General features: G+C 38.4%; 1 protein-coding gene across 2 annotated transcripts in view; it reads right to left on the bottom strand.

Moving 5' to 3' along the window:
• Positions 1-19,159, bottom strand: part of LOC103702566 (serine carboxypeptidase II-3-like) — a 30,760-nt gene extending 11,601 nt beyond the window's left edge. Inside the window, exons 1-8 of one of the 2 annotated variants that reach the window (XM_008785055.4) lie at positions 18,589-19,154; positions 18,392-18,499; positions 18,015-18,277; positions 17,635-17,895; positions 17,437-17,555; positions 14,935-15,027; positions 14,722-14,827; positions 13,280-13,711 (exon numbers count right to left, since the gene is read on the bottom strand). In XM_008785055.4, coding sequence (XP_008783277.2) covers positions 13,568-13,711; positions 14,722-14,827; positions 14,935-15,027; positions 17,437-17,555; positions 17,635-17,895; positions 18,015-18,277; positions 18,392-18,499; positions 18,589-18,994 — 1,500 coding nt within the window. In that variant the 5' untranslated portion in view covers positions 18,995-19,154 and the 3' untranslated portion in view covers positions 13,280-13,567. Of the gene's footprint in view, positions 1-13,279; positions 13,712-14,721; positions 14,828-14,934; positions 15,028-17,436; positions 17,556-17,634; positions 17,896-18,014; positions 18,278-18,391; positions 18,500-18,588 lie in introns of those variants that run through there. The other variant, XM_039115879.1, reaches the window with a different exon arrangement.
• Positions 19,160-22,472: the final 3,313 nt, after the last annotated feature.

The raw sequence follows: 22,472 nt of genomic DNA, 5'->3' as shown, positions 1-22,472 counted from the left end.
TATGTTCAACTTATATTTATTAATTAATATAATATTGAAGTGCTCCCAATATCATCGTTATTGCTTTGCATAAGAAAGATCATTTTCTGTAGGCAATTTTCATGCATAAATAAAACATCTAATCCTTTAATATGCAAATCAGTATGTATGTATGTATGTATAGATTTATTTTTGAAATGATAACAAGTACAAGATTGAAAATATTACTAATTAACAATGTAGTGGAACTAGACTAGTCAAAAAGGTGCTTTCAAGGTTATAATATTTTACTATATACAAAACTAGCTTTAGGGTGGATTCCTTTCGAGGAAAAATGCGACAAGTTGAAGTGCTTGTTGTGCTGGGTAACTTAGAACTTTATGTCCTGCTCCTCTAACCATTGCAAATGTTAAATTACCATGGTAAGTCACACTATATCCACCAACCTGTTGATCAAAGAAAAAGGTTATAAAGGTTATAGATAGTTGCATAAGATAAGTTTTTATACTAAATAATAAATGAGCTCCAAATCTCAAATAAATTAAAGAAGGTAGTTGTTTCGAATAGTTGCAAATGATCGGTTGATAAAGTTGATATGATTTAAACTACCACCTTGAGATGCCAAGAGGGGAAGATAAAGATGTAGTAGTCAATATGAATATAACATTACACAAGTTACTTATAGCCTATTTGAATATCATTTTTTCATAACAAAATTTTATATAGCGTAGAGAATAGGGTTAAATTGATGATAGATACTTAACTAATAACTTCAATCTTACTCCTCTGTCCGAGTGGCAACCTAGGGGCACAACTAGGTTGACTCACCCCCTCCATTGTTGCTTCTGAGGTAGCGACGGCGGCTGAGTTTGCCTTCTCCGGGGATCTTCGTCGGGCAACCTTGGACAGTTTTTGCCAACTGTCCAGGTCTGGCGGGGAAGCAGGCGTTTGCGGGCCCCCTTCTTAGGAACCTGGTTCTGAGTCAGGGGCCACAGTCAGTGAGTCAGACCGAGCCCCTAACTCGGTCGTCTTCAACTTGTGACTCCTCCCTTTTGCTACCCGGGGTTGCCGGATGCTCCTCATGGCCAGCCAAGGGCCGTATAGCAGCTGCTCATCTTTCTTCGGCCTCACCTCCCCAAACCGCCCAGGCTCCTTCGAAGGGGTTGACCCTACCGCATACACCCCATCACCAGTAGCCTCCCCTGAGTCAATCCCTGCCCTGCCGAAGGGGAGAATGCACAGCCCGCTTCTCCATGACCGATTCTTCCACATTTGAAATAGAAAGCTGGCGGGTTTTCATAAATGAAAGCCTGTCAGAACTTGGCTTCCCCTTCTTCCGTGGCACCCCTAACAAAGATACCTGTCATGAGGGGGGCGTTGATGTCCAGCTCAATCTTGACCCTAGCAAAGCCGAGCTTCGTCCCCTGGTCGGTAACCCGTCCAAGGCTAACGGTTTCCCAGTCGTCGCTGCAATTTGAAGGTTAGTTTCCTTCTCCCAAAAGTCCAAAGACAGCCGTGGGAGGCGCATCCACACCACCACACAGCTGATCTCGCCAGAACCAGTTATGAAGTTGGGCTTCCATCATTCCATCGCGAATGGCTGGCCAGTGATCAGCCACGGCCCCTGCATCAGCGCTGCCTCCCGATCCTTCTCGCAGGTGAATCGGACAGTGAGAACCCCATCCGATAGAGAAGAACATTCCATATTATAGCTCAGCTTCCCCGCCCGGCGCACCTCTCTGGCTACCCACTCGGTCGGAACCATCCTCCCGACACTCCGCATGAACACCGTCATGCTTTGCCAAGCTCTTCAGGTCTTCTCCAACCTCTCTGCAGGCACCTCCAGGACATCAGCGAAGTGGATCTACAGTTGAAGCAGCTCTCGGTCAGTAATCGGATAACTCGTCCATTCTGACTGCCTTGGCCGGCCCTTGGCCGCCACCGCCGCCCAGGACGGCCCCTTCGCCTCATCCCGCGCAAGATGGTGCGTCGTGTCCTCAGTCCTCTCAGCCTCTGGAGACGCCGCCTTCTCCACCCCGGTTTCCGCCGTCATTTACATTTATATATATATATATATATATATATATATATATATATATATATATATATATATATATATATATATATATCAAATTTATTTACATTTAATGCATTGATGGGTTCTCGTTTTTCAAGAATGTATTTACATTTAATGCATATGACTAACACCATAGTCACAAGCCCATGTACATTTGAAATCCTGTTCCTTTTTTATTTTCATAAAAAAGTTCTAGCCAGGTGACTCTAGATGAAACAACCAGTTCTATATGTTTGTTAAACTTAAAGACATGTGACAAATGAAGTTATTTGACTGTTAAAACATAAGAGCTCTGATGTATATACAGGTTCCAAATATATACATAAGAGGCTGGGTTCAAGTCCTCACCCCTCCCAAGGCCCTGGATTGCCTGGATTTTTTTTCCTTGTTTCATTTGGTTGTCGATGGACAAATTAGTAAATCATATCCTCAGATGTCCTTATGAATCATAATTGTAAGTAGAGCTTTTTCTCTGAGATGATGGGAAGATTAAAGGAAACTAAAGTAATTTTTGGAGTACATCTATGAACTAATGGGGCCTTGAGTGAACCAATTAATTGAACTACATCTTGTCTCCCATACAAAGACTAATTCCAAATTGCAAACGGTGAACATGATAATTCTTTCCTCATTAATCACAAGTTAAAATGAAGATTTAAAATAAATGCAGACTAGCTTATATCTGCACAATGTTTTATAGGATGAAGAGAATTGAAAATTTTCAGCGCAAGTTAGATCAGAATGCTACCCGACCGTGGAGCAAGAGGTGATGAACGACGGGTCTCCTGGGTTTTGTGGGAATGGAAAAAATGACGCGAGTTTGGGATGGGAAATGCGGTGCTGGCGTGCAGCGAGTTGCCGAGTTTATATCTGTAGGTCAAGCGTGGAACAAGGAACAAATGGGCCGCCACGATCATATCGATCATTTTTTTTATTTTTTTCATCAATATTCTTCTAAACATCAAATTTTGTATAAATATTCTCTCAAAATTGATATTTGCATATATACTTTCGTAAAATACTTGTTTTGCTATTCTACCCTTCTTTTATCTTTGTTTTTACATATGTACCCACGCCATCTGACGCCGTTAAAAAATTAATAGTTTCAAATTAAAATGATTAAAATATCCTCCATGGATAGATGTGTAAGAAAAACCATTTATAAAACAATTGCGATGGTGGACAAAAAAATAATTTCAAAATTATATTTTATTTTTAATTAAAATAAATATGGTTTTTATTAACAACTATTATATTTGGGGCATTTGCGCAAAAACAATGTTTTATAAGGGTACAGAAATAAATATAAATTTTAAGAGGATATTTACGCAAATTTGAATTTTTAGAAGGGCATTCATCAAAAAAATCTTTTTTTTGTTTCCCTTTCTACATGTTAATATTTGCTTTAAGAAGCCGTTCAAAGAGCACTCATACAACATGACCCAATCCAAACAACATGTATGATTCGCCCATATTTATAGAATGCAAGCTAACCAATCAGCCACCTTAGTTAGGGCTGCACATGGCTGGGTTAGTCCACCACTAAACCCGGTTTTCACCTGCTTAAACTTGATCTAATCTGATGAAGACTTGTGGATCGATCAAGTTGCCTCAACCATGGACTCTCATGTCATCCAGAACTGCCCGATTTAGGGCATATCATTGGATTTGAACCGATACGAAACTCATGTTTGGATCGATAAAGACCCAGTATCATCTCATATCAAACTGTATCGAATTATGTATTGACCCATACCGAGATATACCAACATGTAACAAGATATACCGAAATAAAAAAGAAGTGAAAACAATGATTCCAGAGCTATTTCGATATGAGATGCATACCATACCCCACTGACATGTACCTTATTGGACCAATAATGTACTAGTATGGTATCCAGTATCAAGATTTCAGATCTTGGTTTCAACAGCGGGATCCAATTTTACAACCAGGTTAGGTCTTAGTTTTATATTTTCTGACTCACAACCTGAACTGGCACATATATGAACAAGGTCTAACTTGAGTTAACAAAAAAAAGAGGACCGATGTGATTCGTCCTGATCTAAAAATTCAAATTATATTGAATATCTTCTCCTTTCCAATTCAATGAATGAATTCTCATTTAAATTACTCCCTCTTTGCTCGTCTCAAACAACTACTCCATTTCAATCTGCTTTCACTTAACTTATGTTTAAACATCCATTATTTATTTTGAAGGATTTATATGTTCTCAAATATAGCAATACTTCTTTTAAAAAAAGTTATATTTTGTAAATTTGTATCTTAAAAATGGTTAATTTGTTGGATGAAATAGTTTTTTGGACAAAAATTTATATTTCTAATTTATTTGAATTTTTTGTGATTTTATATTTAAATATCAATTACTATGTTTTTACCTATAGAAATATAGTTCAACTCCTGACCCAAACTCTAGACCTGACATAAACTTATTGATCAAGACTCTGACATTTTGGGCTGGGTCCTAGCTATTCTTGACCTTGATCCAACTTGAATGCCCTTGTGGGCTTTCCATGAACCCACCAACCCAGTCTATCCTGATCATCTAATAAGCTTGATCCTAACATGAAACTGAGCCGGTAGAGGTCAAACATGCTCTGGTTCGGGTGACTCGTTTGGAACCCCAAACTTATCTTAGCGTCTTCGAAGATATGAGGAATCGTGGCCTGTTTTTTTGGAATAATTTGGCAATGTTAAGCCTTTTTTAGCAAATTAAAAAAGTAGATATATTTTTGTTATATAGTATAACCCTATGCGCGTGTATGTATAGATATTATAAATTTAAAGCTTGAAGCCTATAAGCCATAAATAGGAGTTGCAAGCAATGGGAGCTTGCACTACAAAAAAAATAGTCTTTTCCGATATTTTTTAGAGCCTGTACCAATGTTTATAAGCGTCAGTAATTTTGGTGTCGACGCTTTGAAAAGCGTCGCAAAACCGTCGGATAGATGGGAGTGGAAAAAGCGTCGGCAAAAACTGAAGCTATGCTGATGCTTATAAACATCGGCCTAGTTTGGAGTCCGCCGACGGTAATAAGCATCGGCAAAAATCGAAGATAGGTACACGCATTGTTCTAATTATTTTTTTTAAAAAAAATATTTAAAAATTTTAATCCTAGAAGCCTTGAGGACTGCTTCCTAAGGCGGTCTAGAGGTGAGAAAGAAGAAGAGGAAGAGGCGAGGGAGGGGGCCTTCATTCCCATCACTATTCCGAATCACTGTCCATGCTTGCTCGTGAGGATCCCCAAGAGTTGAAGGGCCATCCAAACAAAGGGATTCAACATCTCCTCACTGCGATCAAAATTTTTATTAAGAATAGAAAAAAGTAGCTCAGATTGGAGAAATATATACAAAGAGAAATCTCGGACAATGTGGAGCAGCCGATAAGGAGGAGGAGAAGCTCACCAGAATTTGATGATGTTTAGCTTACTGTGCAAAAATAGATGAACCCCCTCCAATCTCTCGAATCCTCATAGATTCATGCAAGACAGTAAGAAAATAGACCGACTCGCATCACCCAATCGATCGGTCCAAGAAACAAAGGCGAAATATATACAGAAAAGGAGATCGAAACCTAGGATTTTCCAGACGAGGATCAATTTCTTGGGTTTCTATCTAAAAAATTGGAATCAGATACTGAGGGGAAGAGGAGGAGGAGATGGGGGAGGGGAAAGGGGTCATGGACGCTGTCCCCATGCATGCTTCAATCCAATCAAAACGATGATAGAAGAGAACATCTCCTCCCCCTAAGGGGACCATGGCCATGGCTCTAGAGGGGTTAGGGATCAGGAGAGGAGAGGGGGTGGGGGGCGCTGGAGGAGTTAGGAATTGGGAGGGGGGGATTTATGTGGGTGGGTTTTGATGGAAAATGGGACTCCGACGACACTTTAAAGAAAGCATCATGGGGTAGGGGCTGGGTTCATGTAGCATTGTTGGACTTCCGACGATGCTTTAGAAAAAGCGTTGTGTGTGTGTGTGTTGGGGGGGGGGGGGGGGGGGGGGGTCATCTGAACTCCAACGACACTATTAAGCATCATCTAATCACTTCTCTCTTTTTTTTGGGCCTCCAACAATGCTAGTAAATGCACCATGCTATCTAGCGTTGTCATAATATCATGACCGCCAACGCTACTTATAAGCATCGACATATTTTGGCACTGGAGCCAAAATTACCGACGCTTCTACCTAGCGTCGGCATGTAAATGTCGAGATAACCAACTTTTCTAGTAGTGTTGAGAAGAAAATACACATGAAATAAGATGACATAAGAAAATAGGAAAAAGAACAGAGAAAGGGAATGATGGATAGGACTGGACCCTTGTTTCCTTTCTTCTTAAAAATATAACTGTTAAGGGGACTTGCTATGGTGCTTCCTAAAATGTTATATATAATAAATTTTTATTTTTATTTACCATTTGTTGGATGTTGAATGATCCAGATTTTTAATAAAGGCGAGTATTGTATGGATGGCAAGTACTGTAATTAGACAAAATATGATGGTTAACGCTTGAGAATGCTTGTGGATAATTTCATAACTTATGCAGCTCGTAAGGGTCCTAGGCTCCTTGCTGATACGTGTGTTGCACGTTTATAAGCTTTGGATTTTCATTTTTGATCAATTGATGTTCATAAATGAGAGTCGCTATTTCTAGGTCTTCACATCCTCCTCGAATCCACGATTACCATCTCCACCACTTTGCATTCACTTGTTGGTGGCATGTAATTCTTTGGAATATTCTCTTCAATTCCATTGGTTTATAAACCATAACCCCCTCAAAAATTCCAATCTCCACGATCCATTTATATATAAATCAATGATGGGAACAACACCTCCACCAAACAACTGTCTCATGCTAGCTGATTTCTATTTTACGACTTTAATTCATAGATCTTTATAGATCTTTAGAGATCTTTATAGATTTTCTTCCAGATAGGAGAAGCTTTGGGTGGTCTTCTCCTAACCAGCATGCCAAACCTGCTCCATAAGTCGTATGGTGTACTAATTTATCACTTCTATGCAGGTTCTCTCAAAGAAGAACCAACTGGAACTTTAAAGCAATTTCCAATCCTATTTTGCCAAAAGTGAGAGATTTATATTTCTTATATTTTTGATGCTCAAGCCACCCTCTTCCTAATCTTGATACACCGAATTCCAATTGACCAAACAGTGGAATCCGCTAATATTGTCCTTACCTTTCCAGAAGAAGGCTCCTATCAAGTAATCAATCTATTAACAACCCATTTTGGAAGCTTAAAGGTAGACATATAATAAGAAGGAAGGGCAGTTAGTACTGCATTGATAAGGCAAAACTAGGCCTGTCAACGAGCCGAGCCGAGCCCGAGCTTGGGGAGGCTCGGGCTCGGCTCGTTTCACAGAACTCGGGCTCGGGCTCGGGCTCGGGCTCGGTACCGAGCTCTGTATTGAGCTCGAGCTCGGGCTTGTTTGGTAAAAGAAAAGCTCGGGCTTGGGCTTGTAAAGCTCGTTTCGAGCTCGGGCTCGAGCCCCATAACAAAAATCTACATTAAATACCACAAATGAGGCTCTTACATCATTAAAATGAGGCCCATTTTCTTGGTCTCACTGTTGTGGCTCGAGCTCGTTTGGGCTCGTGAGCTGCTCGGGCTCGAGCTCGAATTTAAACGAGCCTCATTTTAGGCTCGGGCTCGAGCTCGTTTGACTAACGAGCCGAGCTCGAGCCGAGCTTTTAACGGGCCGAGCCCGAGCCGAGCCCGAGCAGCTCGGCTCGTTAACAGGCCTAGGCAAAACTGACCAGCCATTGATAACAATCTACCTTTTCAAGAGGCAAGTCTCTTACTCATATTCTTTATTAGAGCTAATCAACATTATTTAGGTAGCTTCTTATAATAAAGTGACAGCCCAAGGTAGGTAAAAGGTAAATTTTCCTCCTTATAATTGCTCATAGTGGTAAAGAGTTCCACTTTAGCCTCATCCATGTTAATGCATAGTACTTAGCTCTTGTGGAAATTTATTTTAAGTCTTGAGGTCTCTTCAAATGCAAGTAGAATGGCCTCAGCAGCAATAATATTATCTTTTTTCCATGTACAAAAAAGAAGTGACATCTTCAAAATGTGAATATCTTAAATTATGAAAATTCAACTACTCCCATATGCATGCAATCAGCCTAATATTTTTTGCATTGATCCAAGAGGATCACCAGACTCAATGTGGACCAGTTTGGCCACTACGAGCATTCAGGAGGATCACCAAACTCAATATAGAATACTTTGGCTAGTATGAGTAATCAGAAGGATCATCAGACTCGATGTGAAACTCTTTGACTACTATGAGTGGGGCTGGACAGTTTTCAGGAGCGAGATCCGCTACATCGAAAAGCTGAGTTGCAGGCTAAACTTCAGAAAAGCCATAATTTGGTCATACGATGCCCAATTGAGATTATCTTTTTTAAAAAAAATTGGGTATCTTTTTGAGATCTACAACTTTGGGCTAACCTTCTAGAAGGTTGAATCAGGCCAAAATTCTATCATTTAGGCTTTGAAATAGGCTCGTCATACTGAAAGTTTTCTTTTTGGATAAAACTTTGATTGAGCGTAGCTCTTTATTCAATAAGAATTCAACGAAGCAATAAAAGACAGAATTGATGTAGAAGTCGAGATCTACTTGTTTGATATTTTTTATTTTTTTCTACTAGAGATGTCTATTTAAGAAAAAAAAGTCTTACTAAGATTGAAAAGAAAAATCCGACCCAAATTGTGTTAGAACAGACCTCATATTATAAATAAAGGTTATGTATCTCATTTTCTTTTATAGATTAGTGAAAGAAAAGAGTAATTAATGCCCTACTTTCAAGATTCCCTCATCTTCTTCAAGTTTTTTTTTGAGAGATTCGAGTTGAGCGGATTAAAAAAACTCTTTCTTTTCTCTAATCAGATCAAGTTAGCATTAGAGCTTCAATCTTCTATATCTATGGGAGCTTTAGTGCAGGGTATAGATGTGCAAGCAGTACAAGCAGTCAGGAGAAGGGCTATCCATGCTTGAAGTACATTGAAGGATAAAGGCGAGTATAGCTACTTGTTCTACCTTGACAGATGATAAAATGATGGAACATCCCAAACAATTAGAAGAAAAGATAGCCCAACTTATCTAGCTTATGTCTCGATTGGCAACACCTTCAACATGAGCACTAGCAACTCTATCTTCGAGCAAAACCAAGTGGTTCAGCCGCAAAGAAGGAAAACAAGCATTTTTCCATCTCTAGTTCTGATTTAGCAAGAGCTAAATCTCCTAAATAAGGAGAGCTCTGATCTAGGAGGATCACCGAACTACATGTGGACCAATTTAACCACTACTAGTATTCAGAAGGATCACCAAACTCGAAGTAAAATATTTTGGCCACTACGAGTAATCAAGAGGATCACCAGACTTAATGTGGAACACTTTAGCTATAACAAGTAATCAGGAGGATCATCAGACTCGATGTGGAATACTTTGACTACTACAAGCGGGGCTGGACAGGGTCTAGGAGTGAGATCTGCCACATCGAAAAGCCGAGTTATAGGCCAAACTTCAGAAGGCCATAATTTGGTGATACGATGCCCAATTGAGACGATATTTTTTTAAAAAAAATTGGATATCCTTTTGAATCTATAACTTTTCGCCAACCTTCTAGAAGATTAAATTAGGCCAAAATTTTATCATTTAGGATTCGAAGCGGACTGGTCAAGCCGAAAGTTTCTTTGTTCGATAAGAATTTGACTGAGCGTAGCACTCTATTCGTTAAGAATTCGGCGGAGCAATAGAAGGCAGAGTTATTATAAGAATCAAGATCTACGTCCTCGAGATTTTTTGCTTTTTTTCTACTAGTGATGTCTATTTAAGGAAAAGAGTCCTAATAGGTTTAGAAATAAGAATCCAACCTAAATTATGTTAGAGCATACCTTACATTATAAATAGAGGATATGCATCTCATTTTTTTTAGGATCAATAAAAGAAAAAGAGATTTGAAGTCCTACTTTTGAAATTTCTCCATCTTTTTTTAAGAGATTCGAGTTGAGCGGATTAAAAAAAATCTTCCTTCTTCCCGATCGGATCATGCATAATTAAGTAATTTAGAGAGTACATCTGCAATCAAAATAAATACAGCAAGAGATAGTGGGTCACCTTGCCTCACCCCTTGCTTGCATTTAATCCACTTGCCGGGAGCACCATTAACCAACAAGGCCACTAATGTAGAAGAGAGAAGGGAATGAAGCCAACTAGGCACACAACTTTGGAGGAAATCCTCTTCCAGTCAATAGAGAGAAAAAGAAATACCAATTTACTCTATCAAAAGCTTTCTCAAAATTAAGCTTACATAGAATTGTAGAGGCCTCTAATCTCTCTCTATGGGCAAGCATCTTATATGCACTTGGGAATTTGTAAAAATTGATCTACCTTTGATAAATGGCGACTAAGATTCATCCATTAGAGTTGGAAGAAATTTTGCAAGTCTAGAAGCTAGGACCTTAGTAATAATCTTGTAAATGTTGTTGAGGAGAGTGATAGGATACAAATCCCAAACCGCACGTATTCCATCTTTTTTTGGAATGATAGTCCAATAGCCAAAATTGATGTTGTGCAAATCCAGAGTGCCATTATGAAAGTCTTCAAGAAGGGCCATAATGTCATCCTTCAGCAGACTCCAGTACCGCTGAATGAAGTGAAAGAAAAACTCATCCAGTTTAGAAACCTTTGAGCCACCTAAGGAAAAAACTGTACTTCTAATTTCATCCTCTGAGAAATCATCAACCAAGGATCTCAGATCAACTGAGGGGATATCATGAAAATATATTCTAATCAATGTATAGCTTCAAAGTTTCAGAGGATCCAAAGAGAGTTTTATAAAATGGGTGCAGAAATAAGGCAATCTTATCATTATTCGAGCATTCTAAACCATTGTCCTCTAATGACGATATGTGACCTCTTCTTCTCGTCCTAGAATCTATCTTGTGAATAAAGGTAGTATTTCTATCACCTTCCTTGTGCCAAGTAACTCTAGATCTTTTCCTCCAATAAAGTCCTTCCTTTTCATAAATTTCATGCAAGGACTATTCAATATCTTCTTGGTATTCAATTCAAGGGGAGACCAATATATCTTCTTGACTTTTGACCATTTTTTTAAAATAGACATGGGGCTTTTGGAGATTCTCAACCAACCTGGTTGTAGTATCTTAACACCCTCAAATTTTCTACCAAGAACCAATCATAATATTGTCCATCCCTTCTTCATTGATCCACCAAGTGTCAAATCTAAAAAAATGTCAATGCAAGAATTTGACATCACGATCAAGCACAATCGAAACATGATCTGAGATAGGAGTAGGCAAGGCTCTTTGTATGGACGTTGTAAAAAGACCATCCCATTCTGGTGAAAAATAAAAACTTGTTTAGTCTCACCTAAAAAGGTGGTCTCTTATATTAGATCAAATAAAGTGACGACCTTTGAGATCAATATCCACTAACTGAATAGTAGAAATCAAATCCATGAAAGCAGGAGTATCACATACCGACTGTGGGTTACCTCTTCTATCCAATGAAGACTTCATTATGTTGAAATCTCCACCAATTTCCGAAGGTCCTTGCAAGATGATAGCAACATTAATTTTCTACTACAAACTATCCCCATAGAGTCAGACAGATGAAATTAAATAACATATGTGGTAGTTGAGTTGATAGTTTAATATTCAAATATGCATTCGACTTTTCTTTATATTATTTTGCAATGTAAGGCATGTCTATCCAGGAGACCTATACTTTTATTTTAAAAAATTTAATCTACTTTATATTATGTCATTTTATTTTATTTGGGACTAATAGAGATTAGAGAAGAAAAGTAGATCCTATTTTCAAATATAGGATATTGTCCCCAAGGTAGTGGACCTTTCATTCCGTCCTCAATGAGATCTCAGTCTTAAAAAATGGCCGCAAACAAGCCAAAGATCAAACCATCTCTCGCACTCACGGTTGATAGGATTCTAATAAAGCATCGTGTTTAGTTGTCCTTGTTAATTATTGAATTGCTTAGCCAAGTAAGAATTTCTCTTTTACAAGCTTTGTTAAGTTAAATGACATCAAAGTATATCCGAGAGCCTCTAGTCGACTCTTTGAGTCACCATGGAGATGATCCAAGGCCATTCTATTGGTGTTGGGAGAATCAGCCGACTTTCTGATGAAATCCTTCACCACATTTTGTCATCCCTCTCTACTGATGAGGCCATCAGATTGACCACTTTGTCAAAAAAGATGGAGGCACCTCTAGACTTCTATCTATACACTCTCTAATTCAATGTTTTGCTTCAAAGTCATAAGGGCACCGCATCGGTCGTGGGAGATGGGATTACATCGAGTTGGAGGAGGGGTTTGGAGTTGAGAGGATAACTGAATGATATTAGTAACGGATAAATTTTCTATATCACCATTGAAAATGGATGGCTAAGTTGAATCCTATCTTTTGAAAAAAAAAGAGGCGCCATAGCAATATCTAAGTATTTAATAACTATTGATTGAAAGATAAAAATGCCTACATTATTTTCCATGCATGTGGCTTGCTAGCCATGACCGGTGCCTCAGCTGCAAAGCCTCAAACCCTTTTCCCTCAACAAATAATTCATGGATTTATGTATTATTTACAAGCTTTACAATTACTTGATATATTAGAAACACATTGGTGAATGAACAAATTATTTATTGAACTATTTAGCTCACCAACAAGGAGAGGACCAAGAGGGCATATTATTGTTCCTACAAAGGAAAGGGAGATGTAGGAAGAGGAGAGAGTGAGGGAGGCCATTGATGACTACTTAGGAGTCCAAAAGCGTTGATTCATTTTTCTTGCCATGAAGCAAAAAATTCGTTTCAAATTACACCACAAATCTAAAGGACCACATAAAGAAATTGCACTTTAGATAATCAATATGAATTCTTTTCTCAAATAGACCAACTTGTTTAATCCATATTTATTTTAGGGTTTTTTTTTGCAATATTAAACCATTATGAAATTTTAAATGCAAAAGTACTAAAATAAAATGTAAGAGCATGAAGTGTAGTTAGAAAACTTTTTCTTTAGGAAAATCTTTAATGACATAAATTAAATGCTTTGACTTTGGCTTCACAATCTATTCAATAGGCCTGACATAATCTTAGAATTTTGATACATGTATAACCAAATTCAAACACATACATATACATAAAAAGCTAGCAAAGACAAGGATAATTTTGATTCAATGTACTCAAATACAGAATATTGAAGGACCTTAGCCTAACCATTTTTTAAAATGAATGCATTAACGAATAGTTCCACATTTCCCTTCGTGCTTGATAATAGAACTTTCATTTGTGCAAGAGAGAGAAAGACAACTAGATAACTGCATGTTTTCAATAATAACAGATAAATAGCTAAAGATATAGCTGAATATGTGGTTCTAATAGATACCTAGAAATCAAGAAAGTCCCATTCGATCTATATTAAACTAGTTTCAAGAAGGAAGTGGCTTTCGATTAAGGAAAAACTTGATGAGAACAAGTGCTCGAAGTGCTTGGTAGCTCGGAACTTGATGTCCTGCTCCTCTAACCGTGGCAAATGTTAAGTTACCATCATAAACAACACTGTATCCACCAACCTATTTGTAATATTTTTAAAAAAAAAGAGAAAGAGAGAGAGATGTTAGAAAAGTTGCCCAAAAGCAGTTTAAATAGTGAAAGATTATTGAATTCCATGAAGAAAAATAAGGTTTACTATTTAGTTTTAGAGGTTTAGTGATATTTGTATAGGATCTTCTTAATTGACAATTAAATTATGTGATATTTTTTGAAGAAAAAATACAAGACAAAGTAATTCCAAAATTCATTAATAGCACATATTAATTCTATAACAACAAATATATAATAGTAGAACCAAAGTCATTAGATTTAAGATGGACGTGGAGAAATCTGGTAGAGGGAGAAGTGAAATGATGTGGTGTTACCTATCACGTAATAGTCCTCTCGTAAACTAGAAACCTGAGTTATTCTTATTAGGCTTTAAAATTATTTTTCCAATAGAATTAGCAATCATTGACTTGGTCTTCAATAGATAAATCCATCTATTGCTTTCAAAATTTATTTCTTAGATTCTACAATGGAGCCATCATCCTAAACTTTGTGGGACATCGAGAATCTTAGTTGGAAAAATCTAAAGATTTTTATCTCTAAATGAAACACTAAAAAAATAAAGGGTAATTAAGATTTTATAACTTTATAATTAGAACAAGAAGAAAGTTATATAGTAGATTCTAAATTGCATTATAAAGAGATTGAAAAGGAGGTGCCAAGATGTTATATTCCTCTTCAAGATAACAAATTAAGAAAACAGTAAAAGAATGAATTGGCATTGCATTTGAAGAGGACTTTTAAAGGATATACAGCTCAAAAACAACATTATCAATTCAAATAATTTATGTGAGTTGTAATTCTTCATATAATGTTTAAGTGTTACAACGAGAATCATGGTATGGCAATGCAGATCTAATATTGCTTTAATTACCTCTTTTCTTTCTTTTTCTTTGAAACTTACATGTCTTTCTATATATACAAAAAATTCTGAGGAATAATCTTGATTTCAAAAATAATTCATATTAGATAAAAGATTTACCTCATTTTTGATAAACCATGGTTGCCATTGAGTTTTCACCCGAAGTTTTAGCTGATTGAGAGAATATCTCGATGAAGTGACAGGAACCCGTCCATCAACATCTCCACTATATTTGAATAAAGAAACTTATTTATCATAATTATGTAATTATCATTGTTATTTCAGAATTACTTTAAAGTTTTAAAATATACCAACAACTTTAATCAATATTACCTATATACCAAAACCTGGACATCATGAGCCATGGATTCCTTGATAAGTGGTAAGACTGTAAAAGGACTATCTGTCCATTGTGTTAACACTTGGCTGCATCATAATATGAGGAGATAAAAAGCATTAAATGATGTATTCTTAAAACTTAAAAAAAATTAAAGGTAAGTTTCACCCCCATGTCCATAAATCTAAATAAATGACAAGTTGTAATTAAACTATATTCGGATGACAATTGAAAACATACCAAAATTTTTTTAACAAATATTAAGTGCTACCTATATTCCCAATATGAAAATTTTGTTCTTGTAAGAAAGTTCAACAATAACTTGCAATTGTAATCTAAAATGAAATACTCCTTCTATTATGACCCTTAAGCAAATTAATGCACATACTTCAATTTTATGTTATGCATCGTTGATAAATTCTGCTTTGATCCAGTAACCACTCCTACAACGCATATTGTTATTATAACATTTCCCCATGGAACTATATATACAAACTTTTACTAGAACATAAAGCCAATATACATAGATGAGGAAGAGTAATCCTTAGCATGTAATGGCCATTCTAATTGTGATTATAGGTTGCATAATATGCCATTGAATTATTCCTACCTTCTTAGAAAACAATTTATCTTTGATTGTGTAACAAATGAACTATAGTTGAAATAACCACCTTTATATATCTTCCGATCTTAGTCGTCAATAAAATGAATTGTCAAGCATATGACATTTATGCTTGTTTTTTCCTGAAAGGGAAAAGAGGTGAAGTTGCAGGATCATAGGCTACAGTAGCAATATTACCAACATTAACTCCAATGAAGGTCATTTCATCATGTTCCCCTGAACTTATAGAATGATAACTAGTGCAAATATGAGATATTTGAGAACCCCCCAAAAGGGAAAAGAGTTGCACAAATAATATTTGGGAAGAGAACTCCTTTGGATAAGAAGAGGGTGGTAGGTCTTATTGTCTTTTGTTGAATGGAAGGGGGTAGGTCTTCTTGTTCAAAATGCATGCCTTTTGATGTTTAATCAACGAGACCATAATCGATGCTCAATCCTTAAGAAATAATAAAGAGAGTGTAAGCGACGTCATGGTAGGGACTTAACTTAGGATAGAGTACAACATTATAAAAATAATTTTATGAAGCTATTGGACAATGGTTTATTGCTCTTTCTTCCTCTACAATTGGAGGACATCATTCCTCACAATCATATTATTTAAACAAGAATGCACATGCAATGTTCTAATAACAATAATAGATGAAATCAGAAATGGTATAGTAACTTATATATGCAACTCAAGAGTCACTCAGCTGGTGCGTTGAATTCTTATTGCTCCCTTTGAATTGACATTATGTAACTTATTCTATGTGACGAAGCAAATGCACAGTGCAAACTAGTTGAATGACTTTTTTTTCGAGTGATTTTACTGAGTTACCATAGCATTGAGCATACCAAATCAGAAAAACTAATCCTTAGTGTTATTGCGGGAAAATGAACTAGTTTAATCAATTTTCTATGTTGGGTCAAGGCATAGAAGATAATCAAAATTATCTGAACTCTAAAACACCAGTCCATACTCCATGATACCTTCCAAGTTTAAGGCCCGGGTCAAAGTACACTTGATTTTTGGTGGCCAGCAATGCTGCAAGGTAGGATTTCTTATCCAGAAGAAAAGGGAAGAAGGGCAAATGATCGTTGAATGGTTCAAAAATACATGTAGTACAAATGTCACTATGTGAGGCCCCACTAAGCCTTGCAACCAAAGAAATCAAGCAAAAGCAAGTGGTTCAAAAGTCATATGGACTTGCAAGAAGTCTAGATATGTACAAGAAGAAAAGTCATGAACCACTCCTTCATTTACATCATTCTGGCGTTGGCATGTGCTTATCACCTACGTACGAGCTTGGGCGGATTAGCAATAATGGGAACACGTACAACATGATATGACCACGAAAATCTTATATAGATTAATTCCATTAGCAATCGTTGATTGGTCGGCTGGCTTCATGCGCTTAACAGGTCGTGCACGGCACGTAGTGCTTAATTTCTTGTGAGGACCAGTGGAGTCTCTAATTAATTTTAATCTCTGAGTTTGTGACATAGGATTGTTTTCAAAATAGGAAATTAACGTACACCACTTGAGCTAAGCAGGAGCAAAAAATTCATTGGATGGCCTTCGTCAATATCACATTAGAACATGCGTGGAGGCACCAGGATTTGTGGAGGCTATTTGGATCTCCTTAATTAGCCACAGCTACATGCAACGCCAGCTATTGGGTTTGTGTGTCATTTGACCACCCTATGGACACGTCCCATTTGCTTCCCTCAGCATGATGTGGCAATTACGTTGGGCAATCAAAACAACCTATGTAAGACCTAAGCCTCAACTTCGTGATAATGGTCCCGTCCTCTTGAGTTGCAATGAAGATTTTAGGCACACACAATAAAATATATTTTAATCTAACAAGAAGCTTAATTAAGTATGGGGGCATACCTGCAACCAGACCATGTGTAGTTGAGTCTGGTGACATTGGCATGAAGAGCCATTTGCACTTCGGCAGTGTTGAGATATGCACTCACGTAGTCAGCAGTGCATGGGTCGAAATTTTCAATCTGGATCATTCACAACGTAAAAGTCCCTCAACAAACCTTGGCTGGTAAATTAAGAATATGAGAAGAAGAGGCAACAAACCGAGTATCCCTTAGGAGAACGAGTGATGGTGGGTGAAGTGCAGAGAGGAGCATAGATGTTGTAGAGATTGATCGTTCCGAGTGACTCAGCGGCAACGTCCACCGCCTGTAGGCATTGCTTCGGCTGGCTACTGGCATTGGGTGAGAAATTGCAGTAGTTGTGGATTACATCAATGGCCTCATCTGAGATCAATGCATGAGTCCAGAAATAGTCAAACATCCCCTTGCCGTCCGTTTCGGTGTTGATCACTCCATTGCCAATCTACGAAAATTGGCCAATCTTAATTTCAGTAAGTGCAACAAGATTAATAGAACATGATCAGATCACTCCCTTCATATTAAGATACGACAAGAAGCTATAATTGATTTGAAGCTGGATACCATGATGCCTTTAAGGTTGATCTTTGACTTCTTGTGTTGGAGTATGGTATGAGCGAGCTGAGGGACATAGTGGCCCCCATAGCTCTCCCCAGCTATATAGAAATCCCTTCCTTTGTACTCTGGGAATCTCTCCATCCAGTTCACAAGAAACACGTAGGCATCCTTGGCTGTCTTGCTGTCCCCACTATTGCCGTAGTCGGAGGTGGTGTTGGAGTAGGAGAAGCCAACACCAGCTGGGCTCTCCAAGAACAGCACATTAGCCACTGCAATTCCCAAACAATATATCACAAACCATGTGAGTTATTACAGCAAAAGATAGCGAAGGTAAACAAAACTAAATCTGAATCCTTAAAAAAAACAAAACAAGAAAAAAAAACCTCTATTCCATGCATATGGATTTCTGAAGAGCGTCTTGCCGTCGCTCATGACGCGAAAGGGTCCTAGCTCCTCCATCGCTCCAATTCCGAAAGACGAGCAACCCGGCCCTGATAACATCAAAAGAAAGAAGACGATTAGATATTCCTATCATGCAAGGTTGTTCATAAATGATACAACTGATCTTTTGGCTATTCACCTCCATTGAGCCAGAGAACCAGCGGCCTGGAAGAAGGATCCGCAGATGCAGCCTCGGCGAAGTAGTAGAAGAGGGCTCTGCCGGCTTCCATGTCAACCGTGACGTAGCCTCCATACTGATCAAAATCCACGCCTTCAGGCTGGCCAGGCAACTTGATGATCTTGTCACTCTCCTTCAACCCCCGCTGGGGATAAGTTTTCGACGACAGATCGGAGAAAAGAGCAGTGGCATAAGAAGAAGCATTTGCAGCAGCTGGTGCTCTCTTTAACATGAGGGCATCGAAGTAGAGCTTGCTGAGGGCATCTCCCTGCCTTGTTGCTGGGCCTCGGCGCCCTCCCCTAGCACCACCTGTCGCTATGCTGGCCAAGAAGCACAGCAACAAGCACAAGAACATTCTCCCCATCATCCTTCTTCTCTCACTCTCGGTTCCTTGTTTCTCTTTGGATCTCGATCCTCTATGTATACTCTACAACTTTAGTTTTCTTCACATTCAACCATCACTGGGTAAACTTTGAGTCTTCGCGAGTTTAAGACCAGGCAGGTTATGTATATATAATTCAAAACTTTTTTATGGTCCAAGTCGTCCTAGTAGTCAACAGAAAAAGAAAGAAGAAGAATAAGGGGGTAAATTCTTCTGGGAAGTCTTAAGACTTTAAACTGGTAGTGCGGGTTTTCCAATCCCGTGTACCACAAGTTCTGTACTGTTGTGCAATAGTAACGACGTGGCCACGTACAAGTTTGCCCGAGAAAATACGCACGCGGCAGGGTGGAACCCACGGAGGAGAAAATAAGCGGTGGAAGTTGCTTCGGCCCAATCTCTAGGGTTCCTTATTAGAAATAGAGGCTGATAAGGAAAGAATCCCATCTCATAGAAAAGACCAACTGTACAATGACTTAATACCTAAAATTTCTTACAAGACTAAGTCAATTACTCTCTATATGAGAGACTTCCCAACGGCTCTATTCTTCCCTATTTTAAATCCATCACTCTCTCTAATTCTATGTACAGAATATTACAATGTGTAATATTGTTTATTTAAGCAAATCAAACAAATGCTCGTCTTATCCGAGAGAAAGCAATTCAAATATTGTTTGTCTGCAATATTCTTTATGGTATCAGAGCTATACGGCTCACGCCCCTCTCTTTTTTGAAAAGATTCAAACCCTAGCTTCTGCAAACAGCTTTCTTCTCTCTTGATTCAACTATGGCCGCTATCACAATGAACGTGGCCAACTTTGTAACACTGCGCCTTAAAAATGACAACTATCCGCTCTGGAGCAAGCAGGTGCTAGGCTTGGCCAAGAGCCATGACCTCCTTCAGTACCTCATCGGTGAAGTAGGGAAACCATTCCAGTTCCTTTCGGAAGTCACTAATTCGACTACTGCATCCAAATCAGTGAATCCAGCATTCACTACCTAGAAAAAACATGATGTCCTCCTTCGCTAAAAAATTATTGGCACGCTTACAGAAGAAGCTATTGGCCTCGTAATTGGCCTTGAAACATCCGCTCAAGTCTGACTTGCCTTAAAGGATGCTTCTGCGCAGACTTCACAAGAACGTGAGTTCCATCTGATTCAAAAACTCACTACCATGAAGAAAGAAGACTCTACTTCCCTCAATGACTATCTTAGACACTTCAAAAGCATTTGTGACAGTCTAGCTGCCATCGGAAAACCTATGCTTGACCGGAACAAGACATTCTCGTTGCTGAATGGTTTGGGTGATAAATATGACAACTTTGTCACATCAATACTGAAGCCTCCAACTCCTTCATTTGTTGAGCTTGTTCCACTTCTCCAAGGCTACGAGACTCGGGGTGTTCTCTTGGCATCATGATGCTGCTGCCCACGTTGCTTTTCTTGGCCAAAAGATAAAAATAACAACGGCAAGGGCAAAGGGAAAAACACTAAGTTCAACTCACAAGGTAAAGGTTTTCCTTAGCATATCAGAAATCCAGTCCTAATCCTACTGCAGGTTAATCATCACGTGACAATAAGCAAATCTGTGAGAAAAAGAGTAATGTCCAATGCCAACTCGGTGATCGTATAGGCCATGACGTATGGGACTGCTGGTTCCGCTTCAATTATGACTTCAAACGAAAAGATGTCAGTTAAGCTCTCTCTGCTTTAACGCTGGAAATAGATGTTGAAGAATAGGATTGGACAACGGATACTGTTGCGTCCACTCACATGACCTCCAATGAAGGTATGCTCACTAATCTGAAAACATACATAGGTAATGACAGTGTTATGATTGGCAATGGTATATTGTTACGTATCACACATATTGGCTCTACCACTCTAGATAAGGGTAAGACATGTTTGCACTTAAATGAAGTTATTTTAGTCCCTGACTTGGAATGCAATTTGCTCTTTGTTGGTAGACTTACATCTGATAATTCTATCACTTGTGAATTCACTCGTGTAAGCTTTTGTATCAAGGACAGGTCCACCAACCAAATAATAATGCAAGGAACTAGAAGGAGCAACTACTACTCTATCGGTGCCAATCACAAAGCCTTCTTTTCCAACCGTTTTCAATTAGCAAATAAGGATCGGTGGCATGCACGCTTGGGCCACCCACATGATGGGGTCTTTCATAATTTAAAGTCTCTTGGACTTATCTTTGTTTCTGGTACCTCCATGAAAGCTTTGTGTAAGAGTTACTAGTTAGGAAAAATGAACCGATTACCCTTTTACCTGTTTTGGACAAGGCACTTGGTTTATTTGAAAAAGTTAATGTTGATCTTTGGGGCCCTGTACCCATGAATTCTGTATATGGGTTCAAATTTTATGTTTCAATGGTTGATGACTTTAGTCGGTACATTTGGCTTGTGCCTCTTAGACACAAGTCTGAGTTCTATCATGTCTTCACTATCTTTCATAAATATATTGCCACGCAATTTGACAGAAAAATAAAAATCCTTCAAATGGATGGAGGAGGTGAGTTTGTTAATGCTTCACTAATGAAATTCTTACAGGATGAAGGCATCAAGCATTAGATCTCTTGTCCACATACACCCCAACAAAACAGGGTCGTGGAGCATCGACATCGCAATATTCATGAACTTGGGCTAACTATGTTATTCGATGCAGGCATGCCTAAGTGATTTTGGGTTGAAGATTTCCAAATTGCAGTCTATTTAGTAAATCGACTGCCTTCCCCGACATTTGATAATCAATCTCCCTTTTATCGCTTACATAGCACATACCATGATTATCATACTTTGTGTGTATTTGGTTCAAAATGTTATCCTTTTGTTTGGGATAATACTTAAAACAAATTTGACTATAAGTCGCTGCCCTATGTGTTCATGGGTTACAATGAAAAACATAAAGGTTATAAGTGTTTCAATCCGCCTATGCATAGCACTTATATTTCGCAACATGTTGTGTTTGATGAAGGTATCTTTCCCTTCAAAATTCTAGAATTGCTACATGCTATCCCTGTGCCTCCAGTAAACTCGGATTATTGTCACTAGCTCTCTCCCCTGAGCTCAGGTAAATCACCTATCACACATGTTAAGTATTGCACTGATTTGCTTGACCCCTCGCAGATTCCCATGGTGGTATCTCCGATTCAATCTGGGACACTTTCAGGTGCAGACATCTCATCCCCTGCACTACCATTGAGCACTAAGACCTCAGTCCCTACCTCCGACCATGAACCCGTCATCCCTCATGCTCTCACCGAGCATCCTATGACTACTCAGCCTAAATTGGGAATATGCAAGCCCAATCCCAGATATGCCAATCTTCACCTGGTCTTAGATATTCCACCAAAACCTAAGTCCATTAAATCCGCATTACATCATGAAGGATGGAAACAAGCCATGCTTGATGAGGTTCGTCCACTTCAAAAAAACAAGACATGGACTTTGGT

Source organism: Phoenix dactylifera, unplaced genomic scaffold (genome assembly GCF_009389715.1).
Source record: "Phoenix dactylifera cultivar Barhee BC4 unplaced genomic scaffold, palm_55x_up_171113_PBpolish2nd_filt_p 000026F, whole genome shotgun sequence".
Lineage (NCBI taxonomy): Eukaryota > Viridiplantae > Streptophyta > Magnoliopsida > Arecales > Arecaceae > Phoenix > Phoenix dactylifera.
The sequence above is the reverse complement of the archived record's forward strand: the minus strand, read 5'-3'. Positions and strand labels throughout refer to the sequence as shown.